Source organism: Oryctolagus cuniculus, chromosome 12, assembly GCF_964237555.1.
Source record: "Oryctolagus cuniculus chromosome 12, mOryCun1.1, whole genome shotgun sequence".
Lineage (NCBI taxonomy): Eukaryota > Metazoa > Chordata > Mammalia > Lagomorpha > Leporidae > Oryctolagus > Oryctolagus cuniculus.
Genome location: NC_091443.1, coordinates 65,596,679 through 65,611,297, shown reverse-complemented (window position 1 = coordinate 65,611,297; position 14,619 = coordinate 65,596,679). Strand labels below are relative to the sequence as shown.

The 14,619-nt window shown below is 46.9% G+C and overlaps 1 protein-coding gene and 1 non-coding gene across 15 annotated transcripts in view; one reads left to right on the top strand and one right to left on the bottom strand.

Moving 5' to 3' along the window:
* Positions 1-13,881, bottom strand: part of STARD9 (StAR related lipid transfer domain containing 9) — a 136,290-nt gene extending 122,409 nt beyond the window's left edge. For 10 of the 14 annotated variants that reach the window (XM_051822022.2, XM_051822025.2, XM_051822030.2 and 7 more), the window contains exons 1-3: positions 13,665-13,881; positions 9,327-9,396; positions 7,571-7,687 (exon numbers count right to left, since the gene is read on the bottom strand). In XM_051822022.2, the coding sequence (XP_051677982.2) occupies positions 7,571-7,687; positions 9,327-9,396; positions 13,665-13,711 (234 nt within the window). In that variant the 5' untranslated portion in view covers positions 13,712-13,881. The remainder of the gene's footprint in view (positions 1-7,570; positions 7,688-9,326; positions 9,397-13,664) is intronic. The other 4 variants (XM_070054067.1, XM_070054070.1, XM_070054069.1 and 1 more) reach the window with 3 other exon arrangements.
* Positions 2,576-2,754, top strand: LOC127484044 (small Cajal body-specific RNA 16). The gene has a single exon (XR_007910825.1). It is a non-coding gene; the product is annotated as a small Cajal body-specific RNA 16 (non-coding RNA).
* Positions 13,882-14,619: the final 738 nt, after the last annotated feature.

Genomic DNA, 14,619 nt, shown 5'->3' with positions numbered 1-14,619 from the left:
TGCAAGCCACACCTTAACTGCCATGTTGAACTTCTGTGTTGCTGTTCACGGCTCCTACCATGAGAATAAGCAATATGCATGTCCCTGAAACATCAAAAAACAACTGAACTGTCAAAAAAGAAAAAAAAATTTTTTCTGTGATTCTTTCTCTAGGCCCTCAGTTTTAAAGTAAGAATAATAAATAATCTCTACAGCATTTCTTTTAATAGTAACACTCTGTAACTCTGAAGTCAAATCACATGTCAGGATTCAAAACTTCTGCACAAGTTACTCTTATGTCCTAATTATTAAAACTCTCTACCATGGAATGGAAGTCCTCTATGGAGATGAAGACCAGCTGGTTGTCATACTCCACTGTGTTCTGAACTTACAGAACATTATCACTTCTGTTTTCTATTTCTGGACAAACAGCCCTTCATTAAGTGATCATGTGTAAAAACACATGAGGGTTACTACGCTAACAGTGGCTTTCCTCTTGGTTCCTGCAGTCCAGCCTTTTAAACACTTTGGGGAACGTGTGTTTTTCCTCTAAAGCCTCTCCAAGTCTCTGACATCCTCATACTGAAGCCTAGAACTACAGGAAATATTTGCCAAAGAATTTGTAACTCTTCTTCTCTCTCTCAATCAGTGCTCTTTGAGGGTGGGCAATGATGTACTCTCCCTGTTGTATTTAGTGTATTGTGGACCAAACAAATAGTGCAACAAAAAAGCACAATCATACTATTATCTCAGTTTTTGCTTCAGTGATTATGGAGGAAAAAAATCTTGCTATTCACTCACACAATTCTTTATCTGGAAAACCTGCAAGTGTTTTGGATATTTCGTTTGAGCCAAATAAACTATTTTAAGATAGATTCCCAGAAGAATAGGAACAACTGCTTTCCACAAAGGGCTGGGCTGCTCTTTGTTCTTGGACATTCTTTTTGTTGATTCAGTCTGCATTTGTTTTGAACACTTACAGTCCTTGGTGGGTAAAGCTGAGCTAATGCTCCTAATGGAAAGTTTTACAAACACACCATCACCCAAACACGACACACTTAAGCTGCTCCAACAGATGTTCCCCACCAAAAAAAAGGAAGTTGGTTTGGTTTTCCAAGCAGAGTGCACTGGGCCCAGAAGGGATCATAACCAGATTCAGAGATTTTCTTTTTCTATTTTTTTTAAAACATTTACTTATCTGAAACACAGAGTTACAGACAGAAAGAGAAACAGAGGGATCTTTCATCACTGGTTCACTCCCCTAAATGCCCTCAACAGCTGAGGCTAGGCCAGGCTGAAGCCAGGAGCTTCTTCCAGGTCTCCCACATGGGTAGCAGGGGCCCAAGCACTTGGGCCATCTTCCACTGCTTTCCCAGGTGCATCAGCAGGGAACTAGATCAGAAGTGGAGTAGATAGGACTCAAATCGGCACCCACATATGATGCCAGCATTGCAGGTGGTAGTTTAACCTGCTGTGCCTCAGCACTGGCCACAGAGAATAAACTTCCAAATCTAATTCAACTCTTAGAAAAAACTACAGGCCTTGATTCTTTTGCATTATGACAACTGTTATCAGAACAGGGATCCAAATCACAGCATTTTTAAACTTACTTAATTGAAATCCTAGGTGCCAAGCATTTGGTAGGACACTTTACATCGATTTATTTATTTTTATCTGAAAGGCAAGAGGAAAGACAAAGACAGAGAGATATCTTGCATCCACTGGTTCACTCCCAAATGACCACAATGGCTAGGGTTGGACCAGGCCAAAGTCAGGAGTCTGGAACTCCATTTGGGTTTTCCACATGGGTGGGAGGGGGGAATCTGGGCCATCTTACACTGCTTTCTCAGGCCCATTAGCAGGGAGCTGGATTGGAAGTGAATCAGCTAGGACTTGCACCAGTGGCCATATGGGCTGCTGGTGTTGCAGGCAGTGGCTTAATCTGCTGTGCTACAACGTTGGCCTCTGAAGATATTTTTTTTTTTTTTAAATTTTATTTGTTTATTTATTTCAAAGTCAGAGATACACAGAGAGAGGAGAGGCAGAGAGAGAGAAGTCTTCCATTTGACGGTTCACTCCCCAGTTGGCCACAACAGCCGGAGCTGCACCGATCCAAAGCCAGGAGCCAGGAGCTTCCTCTGGGTCTCGCACATGGGTGCAGGGGCCCAAGGACTTGGGCCAATTTCTACTACCTTCCCAGGCCATAGCAGAGAGCTGGATCAGAAATGGAGCAGCTGGGTCTTGAACCAGCGCCCATATGGGATGCCGGCGCTTCAGGCCAGGGCTTTAACCCACTGTGCCACAGTGCCGGCCCCTGAAGATATTTTTGATTGCCAGAACTGGAGGTCTGCTACTGGCACCTAGTGTGTAGAAGTCAGGAATGCTAACCATTTTATAATGCACAGGATAGATTACCCCAACAAAGAATGATCTGGTCAAATGTCAATACTGTTGAGCTTGAAAAACCCTGGCCTAGATAACTAAGTTCCCTTCCAATTCTAACAGGCTCTGAGGCAGCACCAACACTGAACAGATGATATCATTGTCAACATCTTATCTGTGAATGTTGTCTTATAATGTTGCTCAAATTCCTGAAACGCTCTGGGAAAAGGCTCTTGTGTTGTTGAAAATACCCAGTTGTGGGTGTGGCCTTGTACCAGGAAACCCTGACCTAAAATGAATTCATAGAAATTTTTCCTGCATTTCAAATTTGTAGTAACAAAGGTGAGTAATCTAGCAATAGTCTAATGATCATGAATGATACTAGTTACAGCACCAAGAAAAATGTCCCCCTAAAGCCAGATATTTGGATTTTCACTCAATATCCACTCACTCAAAACTCATTGAAAAATAACTGGGTATTTCTCAGATATTTGATATATGAAATCAGTGCTCTATTTCAAGAAGAGACTCAGGGAGAGAGAGGCATTATCCTCCAGGAACTTGGCCCTTCACCCTTTGCAGTCAGAATCCAGGCTTCCAAAGCCACAAGATTCTTATTCCGTGAGCAGGTGATTTAACTAAGTCTGAATTAAGTTTAGAAGATGTGATATAACATAAATAATAGCAGAGATGAATCATGCTAAGTGAAAGAAGCCAGATTCATATGGCTACTTACTGTATAATCCTATTTATATGACATTATGGAACAGGCAAAACTGAAAATAAATCACTTGTGGCCAGATGTTGGTGGTGGGAGAGACAGCTGGATTATAAAGAGACATCAAACAATTTTCAGAATGGATTGCATTATATACTGCCTATTTCATATATTGGAGGTCAGTTGCACACCTGTATTGTCAAAACTCATAGAACTATGGCCGGCGCCACGGCTCACTAGGCTAATCCTCCGCCTAGCGGCGCCGGCACACCAGGTTCTAGTCCCGGTCGGGGCACCGGATTCTGTCCCGGTTGCCCCTCTTCCAGGCCAGCTCTCTGCTGTGGCCAGGGAGTGCAGTGGAGGATGGCCCAAGTGCTTGGGCCCTGCACCCCATGGGAGACCAGGAAAAGCACCTGGCTCCTGGCTCCTGCCATCGGATCAGCGCGGTGCGCCGGCCGCAGCGCGCCAGCCGCGGCAGCCATTGGAGGGTGAACCAACGGCAAAGGAAGACCTTTCTCTCTGTCTCTCTCTCTCACTGTCCACTCTGTCTGTAAAAAAAAAAAAAAAAAAAAAAAAAAAAACTCATAGAACTATACACCAAAAAGGCCAATTTTATTGTATATAAATTATACTTCAGTAAGACTGACCTCCTCTCCCCTCAAATGTGATTATAAGCACTACGGAAAAGATGACCTGGTAACATCTAAATTCTTTCCTACCCCAAGTCCTAATATTTTATGGTAGTCTATCTTTCCTACCCCTGACAGCACCAGAGTCAGAGCACTCAAGGTTAAGTCCAGTTTGAATTTCTATGTTAAAGCAATTAAGCCCTTTGACCAGAACCTGTGCATTGAAGTTAGCCACCATTCTGGGACGTCTGTCCTTACCCCAACTTGTGACCATGGTTCCCTTCCTTCCCTGTCATATCTGACTTTTCTTGGAACCAATAAGGCCTTCAGACAACTAATAAACAAGCTACAATAAACCTTAGGAGACACTGTTTTATCTCTCTGGACAGGCTTCCTGTCTCAATCCCATTTGATCTTTGTAGTAAATTTCCTATCAGGGAACAGAAGAATCCCGTTTATAAATTATTATTTTCTATGACCTTTTTATTTCCACTAGGTTATTCTTTATTCAATTAAGCCACATAAATGTAAAATGCAAGCCTCAGACCAAACTCACACCCAGGCTCATTGATGGAGGAGGAAATGTTCACACAGTTCTTAAGTCCCCACTTGGAATACCTGAATCCCTTATCAGAGTGCCTGATTTGAGTCCTGGCTACTCCACTTCCTATATAGCTCCCTGCTAATGCGTTTGGGCCACTGTTACCCAAGTGGGAAATCTAGATAGAGTTCCCAGCTTCTAGCTTGGGCTCCGTACAATCGTTTCCATTTGTGGCCATTTGGGGAGTGAAATAACAAATAGAAGCTCATGCACTTGCTCTCTGTAACAAACTTTCAAATAAATAATTTATCTTAAGTTACATAAAATAGTTAATAATGCTTATGTTCAGAATAGCATAGGTATGCCTTGGCCAGGAAGGTCTGATATAGCTATTAGAATGTTCATACTTTCTAATACAAGGACCACCATCTTTGTTGCCACAAATACAGTCACACTGTGTGCTGCTATAGGAGTCTCATCTTCTCTAGGAGTCAGTTCTGCTCCTGATTGTTCTTGGAGATGGCAATGAAACAGTTACAAATACTAGTAACAAGACAACTTATATACATTTGAGTGCTGGGATAAAAGTCAAGTACCACAAGACAAGCCTGAGCCTGCCAGTATCCTCCTATTCCAAAGGATAGTCCCTACCAGGTGCTGTCCACCCTGCCCCTTTCTGATACATTTTATAGGAAATGTATCAGAACATGAAGGGGGGATGCTCATATTTTAACAGAAGGGGCCCACTGAAAAAACAAATCCCACCCAGTGGTCTAGTCGTTTCTACTTATTCTCCTAAAAAGCAAGGAATGAGGTCATTACACTTTCATCATTTAAAAGCATCTAATCATCTTCAGAAGTCTATATCAACAGCAAACCAGTTCTAAAAGTTGAGTCACCCAGACCTGGTAATGTTCCTTTTGCATAATTAGAAAAAGTTTCACAAAAACTACAACTCTCACCCAAAAACACACTTCAGCTTTTTATTCAATGGAATATATGCAACAAGACTCCCCACCCTGCAACCGAATATTTCCATTTCCAATGCTACTTCCCACTGGTAACACCCCTGTAGTGTGTTCTTTCATATGTAAGTATAATGATAATGAACCACAAAAGGTCAAATAGGTTCTAGTTTTAGGGATACAGGTTTTTTTTTTTTTTTTTTTTAACATTTTAGGGACACACTGCTGTGGGGAGCAACTCGGACTATACTGTTACTGGAATTAAGACTTATTCTATGCACCTGCTCTCCCACAATATGGCGCTGGGAGAGAAGAAAACAGCTTCTACACAGCTGCCTCCAGTTCAGCCAATAAACAGCAGGACCTGCTCCTGATTGGAGGAGAGCAGCGTACTCGGCGTGTGGGCAGCCGAGTTGGGATTGGTGGAAGAGGACTATAAAGGAGGAGAGAGACGGCATGCACCAGGAACATCTAAGGGGAACATCTAAGGGGAACACCTGTGCAGCCCCTGAGAGAGCCGGCCGGCGGTGTGCCGCTCCCCCGCGGAAGTGGGGAATGTGGCCAGGGGGAACTGCCCTTCCACGGAGGTGGAAGGGACAGTAGCCAACCCGGGAAGAACCAGCAGCAAACCCGGGGAGGGCCGAGCAGACGAAAGAACAGCGCAGGGTCCTGTGTCGTTCCTCCACGAAGAGGGGGAGCGACAACTGCCACAAAGTATCCTAATGATTGCTGGGAAGAAGGCTATTGTCTGTGGTCATAAAAGTAAATGAGGGCCAGCGCTGCGGCTCAATAGGCTAATCCTCTGCCTTGCGGCGCCGGCACACTGGGTTCTAGTCCCGGTCGGGGCACCGGATTCTATCCCGGTTGCCCCTCTTCCAGGCCAGCTCTCTGCTGTGGCCAGGGAGTGCAGTGGAGGATGGCCCAGGTCCTTGGGCCCTGCACCCCATGGAAGACCAGGAGAAGCACCTGGCTCCTGCCTTTGGATCAGCGCGGTGCGCGGGCTGCAGCACATTGGCTGCGGCAGCCATTGGAGGGTGAACCAACGGCAAAGGAAGACCTTTCTCTCTGTCTCTCTCTCCCTCTCACTGTCCACACTGCTGTCAAAAAAAAAAAAAAAAAAAAGGTAAATGAGGTAAAGCTTGCTGGCCATCATGGGGACTGAATGCATGGTGCTTGACAATGCCCAAATCAAGACAACGCTACTGCTTCACAGAAACAGAGACATTCTGTAGACCCACTGGCCATACCTCCTGCTGCCTTAGAAACCTGAGAGTGTTAAGTAAAACTACAAGACACAGGCAGTAGTGGCCAAAGCTTCAGCTGGTAAAGCCTGGATTGGTCCTCTCCATCTCAGACAGCACATCAACAGAATCTGCTTCCTATATCCCTTGGAGGCCAACAGACTAGCTGTTTCTTACTCTACCTAGGATCACAAGGACAAGCCTAAGGCCAAAGAAAATATTAGCCTCTAGCATCCCTGGGGCCCTTCTGCTGCTCATTACACAACATTACCTGAACTTGTATGCACTCGAATCATGCTGAGGGCCATGTCTAAAAAGGACACCAGCAACTCCTATGCCCTAAGCAGGCTTTTCTATCTCCTTTGCTCTTTCTGGAACTGATGACCAAAACCATGTTTCTGATCAAAATATCCAAAGTAAGAAACAGCCAGGGCCCAGATTCCCTGTTAATTTTCCAATAATTATTCAATTATGAAGAACTGAGGAGACACATAATGAAATCATCACATTTTATATAACTTCCTTTGAGTAACACTACTACAGAAATAATTGCTTGAAAAGGCAATGGTCTTTTGATGTACTGGAGTTTCTATCTTTTGTTTGTTTTTTTTTAAAGATTTTATTTATTGATTTTAGAGGCAGAGTTACAGACAGAGAGAGGGAGAGACAGAGAGAAAGGTCTTCCATCCACTGGTTCACTCCCCAAATGGACACAACAGCCAGAGCTGCGCTGATCTGAAGCCAGGAGCCAGGAGCTTTTTCCTGGTGTCCCATGCGGGTGCAGGGGCCCAAGGACTTGGGCCATCTTCTACTGCTTTTCCAGACCATAGTAGAGAGCTGGATGGGGAGAGGAGCAGCTGGGACTAGAACCAGCACTTATATGGGATGTCAGCACCGCAGGCAGATGATTAACCTACTGCACCACAGCACTGGCCTCATGGAGTTCCTATCTTTTGAAAATACGTCAGCTATACCAAAATTTTCTTAAAGTGCCAATTACAGTGCTTTCAATCTGTGCAAGTGTCTCATAATAATCTTGAAGTATCTTCATAATAAACATTTTAACTATCAACAATAAAAGAAATCAAGAGAGTGATGAAAAAACATGACATTACCACATCCTGAGACGCATACTGGGGGTCCTCTGGGTTGACTGACCAGTAGCAGTAATCAAAGCCAAATGCCACAACCTTCTCCTGAGAGTCCCCAAAGCCATCTGGTCGACTATTCACCTAAAATCAAACACAAGATCCAGTGTCTTTTCTACCATAATATCAGAATCTGTACAGTGGCACCTGATCATTCTCTAACACAGTAATTGAGAGCCAGACTGGTCCTAACATATTTGAAAGAAAGGTAACCTTTGTTTCTATCTCGTTCGGTACAAATAAAGCTCCAGAGAACTAAATGTGTATCATATCTGCCCACCTCTGAACCAACTATCTAAGACATAGGCTAGCTTAGGAGAGAAAGCCTTTCTCTGTCTGGCATCTTCTTATTACTATTAACATTTCTTCTCTAAGTATTCCTGCAGAGGATACCAGGAATATACAGAAGTTTAGCCCTGGGCCCGACAGGCTCCTTCAACCTGAGGCTTTCACTGTCATCTCTGAGGTATTCATCCTCAGTGACTTAAAAACCATTTTAGAAAAAAGAGCCAAGAGCAATACAACTGCCAATAGAGTCACAGCTTGGAAGTGAACGGACCTCTAAGTATTCAGGAGAATGGAATAATTCACAGAAAGGTCTTGTGCTACTACTGGATAGAGAGAGAGGACTCTGGCACTGGTTATCATTACATGCAGAAGAATGAGGCTTTCAGAATGACCAAGAAATTCCTAATGGATAACTGATCTCAGGGAAGTACGCACCTAGGGAGGTATGTAGGGGCAGATTAAAGTCGGATCTTGACCAAGATTTATTCTTTATAACCAAAATATGAGCTCTAAGAATAAAGTGGCTAAAATCCTTAGGCAACAGAGATATAAATAAGAGATGGCAGAGAATAAAAGGTCCTTAGTCTTGAGAGCTTCTATTCAAAGTTTGGCAAGCTGCATTCTCTTTATTAGAGAGTTAACAACAAAAGCAAACAGATGACATCACAGGAATAACATGGGCATGGGCATGGCTACGAGACCTGTGGTCCAGACAATCCCTCTTGCCAGTCAGCTTCAGCAGGAATGCTGAGTACCACCTGCAAGCTGACTCTAGCAGGAGTCACATGGTCAGCTTCCCTGGCCCTATCTATTCCCTGAGGCCCAGAAAGACAGAATCTTCCATCTTCTGCTGGCCTGAAGGATGGAGGAAATTAGCCCTAGGAGGAAGTGAGGAATGGGAGAACAAGTTCCTTGTGAGACTGACTCAAACCTCAGATCTATGAAAGAGAACTGGTAACAAGACTGAAACTAGTGACTGACTCTCATCCAGGATCTGAAGGGTGTTATTTGAACCTCAGGACAGTAATTAGCAGGTGCATACTAAAATCTGTCATAATGCCTAGAGATGAGGTAGTATCAAATAAGAGTTTAAATTGTTGTCAGGTGAGGTAGACAGACAAATGAATTGCCCAGGTGGTTCAAGCTGACCATGGCTCCTAATCACATCCCTCATGTTTACCCCAGTGTAGCAACCCACCAGTTTCCAAAACAGCACCCTTATTGGATAGACCTCAAGTAGCCACATCCCCTGTACTTCTTAGTTGGTTTATTTTATTTGCTTTATGATTGGCCCAAGATCTTCCCACAACTCCCTTTATATGCTCTTCCCTCCACCATTCCTCTATTTTTAACATCTTCATATATCCACCCAGACACCCCTGTAACTCTACTAGTTCCTCTGGGACAAGAAATGGAAAAACAATTTAAGGCTTACCTTTAACTTCCTGATTTTTGCCACTTTGCCATCAACTTCCACAATAATTCTTCCCCCTTCCTTGGTCTCCCTAGAAACAAGACCAAATTCACATAAGAAACACCAATTTTTAAGAAATCAAGACCAGCATTAGTGGGACAAAATGTTTCCCTGTTTTATAATGTCTGTCTCCATAAATACTTGTAAGTATCATATCATGCAGCACTCTACCAAGCATGCATTGCTGGGTTGTGGGAATTTGGCTCTGGGGGCCAGCACTGTGGCACAGAAAGTTTAGCCGCCACCTCTGACACTGGTATCCCATATGGACACAGATTAAAGACCTGGCTGCTCCACTTTCAATCCAGCTCCCTGCTAATGCGCCTGGGAAAGCAGTGGAAGATGGCCCAAGTGCTTGGGCCTCGGCACAAATGTGGGAGACCCAGAAAAGGCTCTGAGCCCCTATTTTCAACCTGGTCTAGCCCCGCCATTGTGGCCATTTGGAGAGTGAACCAGTGGATGGAAGATCTCTCCCCTTCTCTGTGGTTCTCCAACTCTGCCTTTCATATATTTCACATACACAGTTCACATACACTCCACATAATTAATTTTACAAAATTAATTTTAAAAATGAATTTGGCTCTGGAACAGAGTCACCACTTACTGAGCACTCTACATGCTCACTCTACACTGTAAGAAGTACACTCACCTTCATCTTACGCTATTCTTGTAACCTATCCTACTACTGTAGCTTTCTAATGTATCATTTTTACAGATGGAGGACTAAACCTGAAAGGAATCACACAATTGTTGAAGGCCACACGGCTAGCAGTGGCAGTCCTAGAATAGTCTCATCACAAAGCCTGGGCTCTGGGCTCTTTTTTTTTTTTTTTTTTGACAGCAGAGTGGACAGTGAGAGAGAGACAGAGAGAAAGGTCTTCCTTTGCTGTTGGTTCACCTTCCAATGGCCGGCGCACAGCGCTGATCCGAAGGCAAGAGCCAGGTGCTTATCCTGGTCTCCCATGGGGTGCAGGGCCCAAGCACTTGGGCCATCCTCCACTGCACTCCCTGGCCACAGCAGAGAGCTGGCCTGGAAGAGGGGCAACCGGGACAGAATCCGGTGCACCAACCGGGACTAGAACCCAGTGTGCTGGTGCCGCAGGCAAAGGATTAGCCTAGTGAGCTGCGGCGCCGGCCAAAGCCTGGGCTCTTAACCATACCATAGAAATTAGGCTTGAAAACCATAGAGAGGGGCTGGCACCGCGGCTCACTAGGCTAATCCTCCGCCTTGCGGCGCCGGCACACCGGGTTCTAGTCCCGGTCGGGGCACCGGATTCTGTCCCGGTTGCCCCTCTTCCAGGCCAGCTCTCTGCTGTGGCCAGGGAGTGCAGTGGAGGATGGCCCAAGTGCTTGGGCCCTGCACCCCATGGGAGACCAGGAGAAGCACCTGGCTCCTGGCTTCGGATCAGCGCGGTGCGCCGGCCGCAGCACGCTGGCCACGGCGGCCATTGGAGGGTGAACCAATGGCAAAGGAAGACCTTTCTCTCTGTCTCTCTCTCTCTCTCACTGCCCACTCTGCCTGTCAAAAAAAAAAAAAAAAAAAAAAAAAAAAAAAAAAAAAAAACACAGAGAGAGGGGCAGCATCATGGTTAAGCCACTGGTTGGTTGGGATGCCCACTTCCCTTCTGGAATGCCTAGGTTTCAGTCTTGGTTCCACGCTCATTTCCAGCTTCCTGCTAATGCACACCCTGGAAAGCAACAGGTGATGATGGCTCAAGAAGTTGGGTCCTTGCCACACACACAGGAGACCAGGAGTTCTCAGCTTTTGACCTCAGCCTGACTCGGGCCCTGGCCATTGTTGGCATTTAGGGAATGACCAACAGATGGGAGTGCTTTCTCTTTCTCCACCTCCCAAATTAAAAACAAAAAGAAACAAATAAACAAACAAACAAAAAGAAACGGGGAGGTTAGCCCATCTTGGAGAAGAGCTGCCATCAGTGGAGGATTCTGTGGGATCCGTACCAGGCTGAATCTTTCGCATGCTACAACTTGCTCACACCTGGACATCTGCAGTTTTGACCTATCACTCACTACTGGAAGTCCTGGAGGTAAAAATAAGTACTTTTGTTTCTTTGTTTCCTTTCTTGTCACTTTGTTTAATGATGTATGTTCCCAAGGAACTGCAAAGTTACTGTGAGGCATGGTGTTATCCTGAGAACTGAGAGAACGGTTTTGCAATAAAGAGGATCTAGCCGTCGCCATGGCTCACTAGGCTAATCCTCCGCCTGCGGCGCCGGCACCCCGGGTTCTAGTCCCAGTTGGGGCGCCGGATTCTGTCCTGGTTGCTCCTCTTCCAGTCCAGCTCTCTGCTGTGGCCGGGGAAAGCAGTGGAGGATGGCCCAAGTGCTTGGGCCCTGCACCGGCATGGGAGACCAGGAGGAAGCACCTGGCTCCTGACTTTGTATCAGCGGGGTATGCCAGCCGCAGCAGCCATTAGGGGGTGAACCAACTTTCTGTCTCTCTCTCTCTCTCCACTAAAAAAAAAAAAAAAAAAGGATCTAGCAGAAGCTGCCTCTAGGCCAGCAGCTGCACCTGTGAAAACCTTCCAGCCTCGAGCCACCACATCCAGTTACACAGAAGCCATTTACCAATCCAAATACAGAAGTCCAGGCACTGAAGTCCAGGCACTGACTCCTCTTTCTTCCTTCATTTTACTTTTTTTTTTTTAATTTAAGATTTATGTATGAGGCTGGCGCTGTGGCATAGCAGGTAAAGCCACCACCTACAGTGCCAGCATCCTATATGGGTGCCAGTTCTAGTCCCAGCTGCTCCTCTTCCCATCCAGCTCTCTGCTATGGCCTGGGAAAGCAGTAGAAGATGGCCCAGGTCCTTGGGCCCCTGCACCCACGTGGGAGACCTGGAATAAGCTCCTGGCTCCTGGCTTCGGATCGGCGCAGCTCCAGCCATCGCAGCCATCTGGGGAGTGAACCAGCAGATGGAACACCTCTCTCTCTCTCTCTCTCTCTCTCTGCCTCTCCTCTTTCTGTGTAACTCTGACTTTCAAATAAAATAAATAAATCTTATTTTTTAAAGATTTATTTATTTGAAAGTCAGAGTTACACAGAGAGAGAAGGAGAGGTAGCTCCCCAGTTGGCTGCAATGGCCGGAGCTGTGCCAATCCAAAGCCTGGAGCTTCTTCTGGGTCTCCCATGCAGGTGCAGGGGCTCAAGGACTTGGGCCTCTCCTGTTGCTTTCCCAGGCCATAGCAGAGAGCTGGATTGGAAGAGGAGCAGCCGGGACTCGAACCAGAGCCCATATGCGCTGCAGGTAGTGGCTTTAATTGCTATGCCACAGCACCTGCTCCCCCATTTTACTTCTTTGGCCTGTCTCCTTTTTTTCTCCTTGTCTTCTGTCCTCCATCTCATTGTTATCATTATTTTGTCAGATACAAGTCCTTCAAAGCAAATCCCACTAAGTACCAACTTTTATTATGGGAGACAGTGCCTTTTTTGACCCTTCTTCCCAACTGTCAAATCATCCTATGCCCTGGAAATTTAACTTCCCAATTAATTCCAATATTACCTTCTGGTTCCAAAACACACTCTGTCCGCTGTAATCAATCCCCACCCCCAACCAAAAATCATCCGTGTTCTGTAACAGCCCAAGTCTTTGCTCTTGATGTTATTACATAGCGGGCCCTCTACAGGTTCTCCACAACTCAGCAAACTCCAATCACTAAAAAGTAGTTTTAACACAGACCCTTCGGCAAAGCTTCCCCTGATTTTCCAAACGTGTGAGTGGAAAACTGGAGGAAGAGAGGCGAGGAGGGGTGGCGGGCAGGGGAGGCTTCAGGGGCTGAGAGGTGCAGTATGAGAGTCACCCATGAGGAAGTGGGCACCCAGGACGATGAGGGAAGGAGTTGGAATGACGTCTCCTACTTTGGATCAGCCTTTCATCAAGTCAGGACGAAACCACGTTGGTCTGCTTCAATCTCCCCTCACCCCCTGACAGTCTTTCTGCACATCTTTGCAGAGAAGCTCCTGTGCACCCCAGAGCACACACCCTTCTGCCTCGGTTCCCCGGGACCAGGGCACTGTCCACCGTCCTCCTAGTCCTTTTCGACGGTCTGGCGGGAAGCGCCCCAGCCTGCGCATCCAGACTCCTGCTGGCAGGACGCCAGCGACACGCACTCGGGAAACCGCTATCCCGCAGCGCACTTGCTGCCAGAACTCGACCTGAGGCCGGGTCCACCAGGCCTGTACGGGTTCCCGCCCCTGAAACTCCCGGGGCACTTTGTGTCTGACTTTTCGGCGCCAGCATCTCTTGAGGAACAGAGTGCCCTCTCCCACCCAGACTCACCTCTTGCTGAGAGGCCGGACCCTCACCGCCACCCGCACGTTCGCCATTCCTTGGCCACAACTCAACTCCAGCAGGTGGACCCAGAGGCGGCATCCCGGGCCCAAGCCACAATCCCAGCTACAGCCGGCCCCGCCCGTCCCACGCGCCTCCTCCTGGCCGCCTCCCCCGGAGCGCACGCCAACGCCCGAAAGGGGGAGCCTCGGTCTCTGGTGAACGCTGAGGGCGGGAAGACGGCTCGCCCCACCCACTCTCGTCCCACCCCCACAGGCTTCCAGAGTTGCCTCCGCCCCACGGGGCGAGGCTCTGCTCATGGGGCGGTGCCTTCTTAGCTTTAACCAATCCTGAGCCAGGTGGGCGGGAGCACGCCTGTCCCGCCCTGCTTCACCCCAAGCGACGCTCCGGGGCTCTTATGTGTGTTTGTGTGTTGCTGCCTACTGGGCGGTGCCTGCTTAGCCTCAACCAATCCAGAGCCAAGTGGACGAGGACGGACAGCTAGCCCCGCCTCCTCTCGGTCCACCCCACACACCTCCATTCTAATCGTGTGCCGCTGCCCCGCCCCTCCCCCAGTGTGAGATGGCTACACTTTCAAACATTGCGTCCGTGCTGTAGTCAAGTATATACGTTGTTTTGACTTACGTCCCAAGCTTACAAAAATAATTCACTAAATATTTGTATTCGCTGCGCTGACAAGAGCTGTCAATGCCATGGTTAAATTTTTTGTGGACTTCCCTTACCTACATTGTTCGATCATGCCAGAGGCTGTTCACCTTGGAGACCTGCTGCGGATATGGGTACCGCCCTGCGCGAGATTTGTCATGGTTAAATTTTAGGAGCAAACACGTAATGGAAGCTGGAGGCCCGCGGCACTCATTAAACCCAGACACTCTGGTATTGCATCATATTTAACTGCTAAACCAAATGCCCGCACCTGATGCGAAACACATTTTAAGGCCAA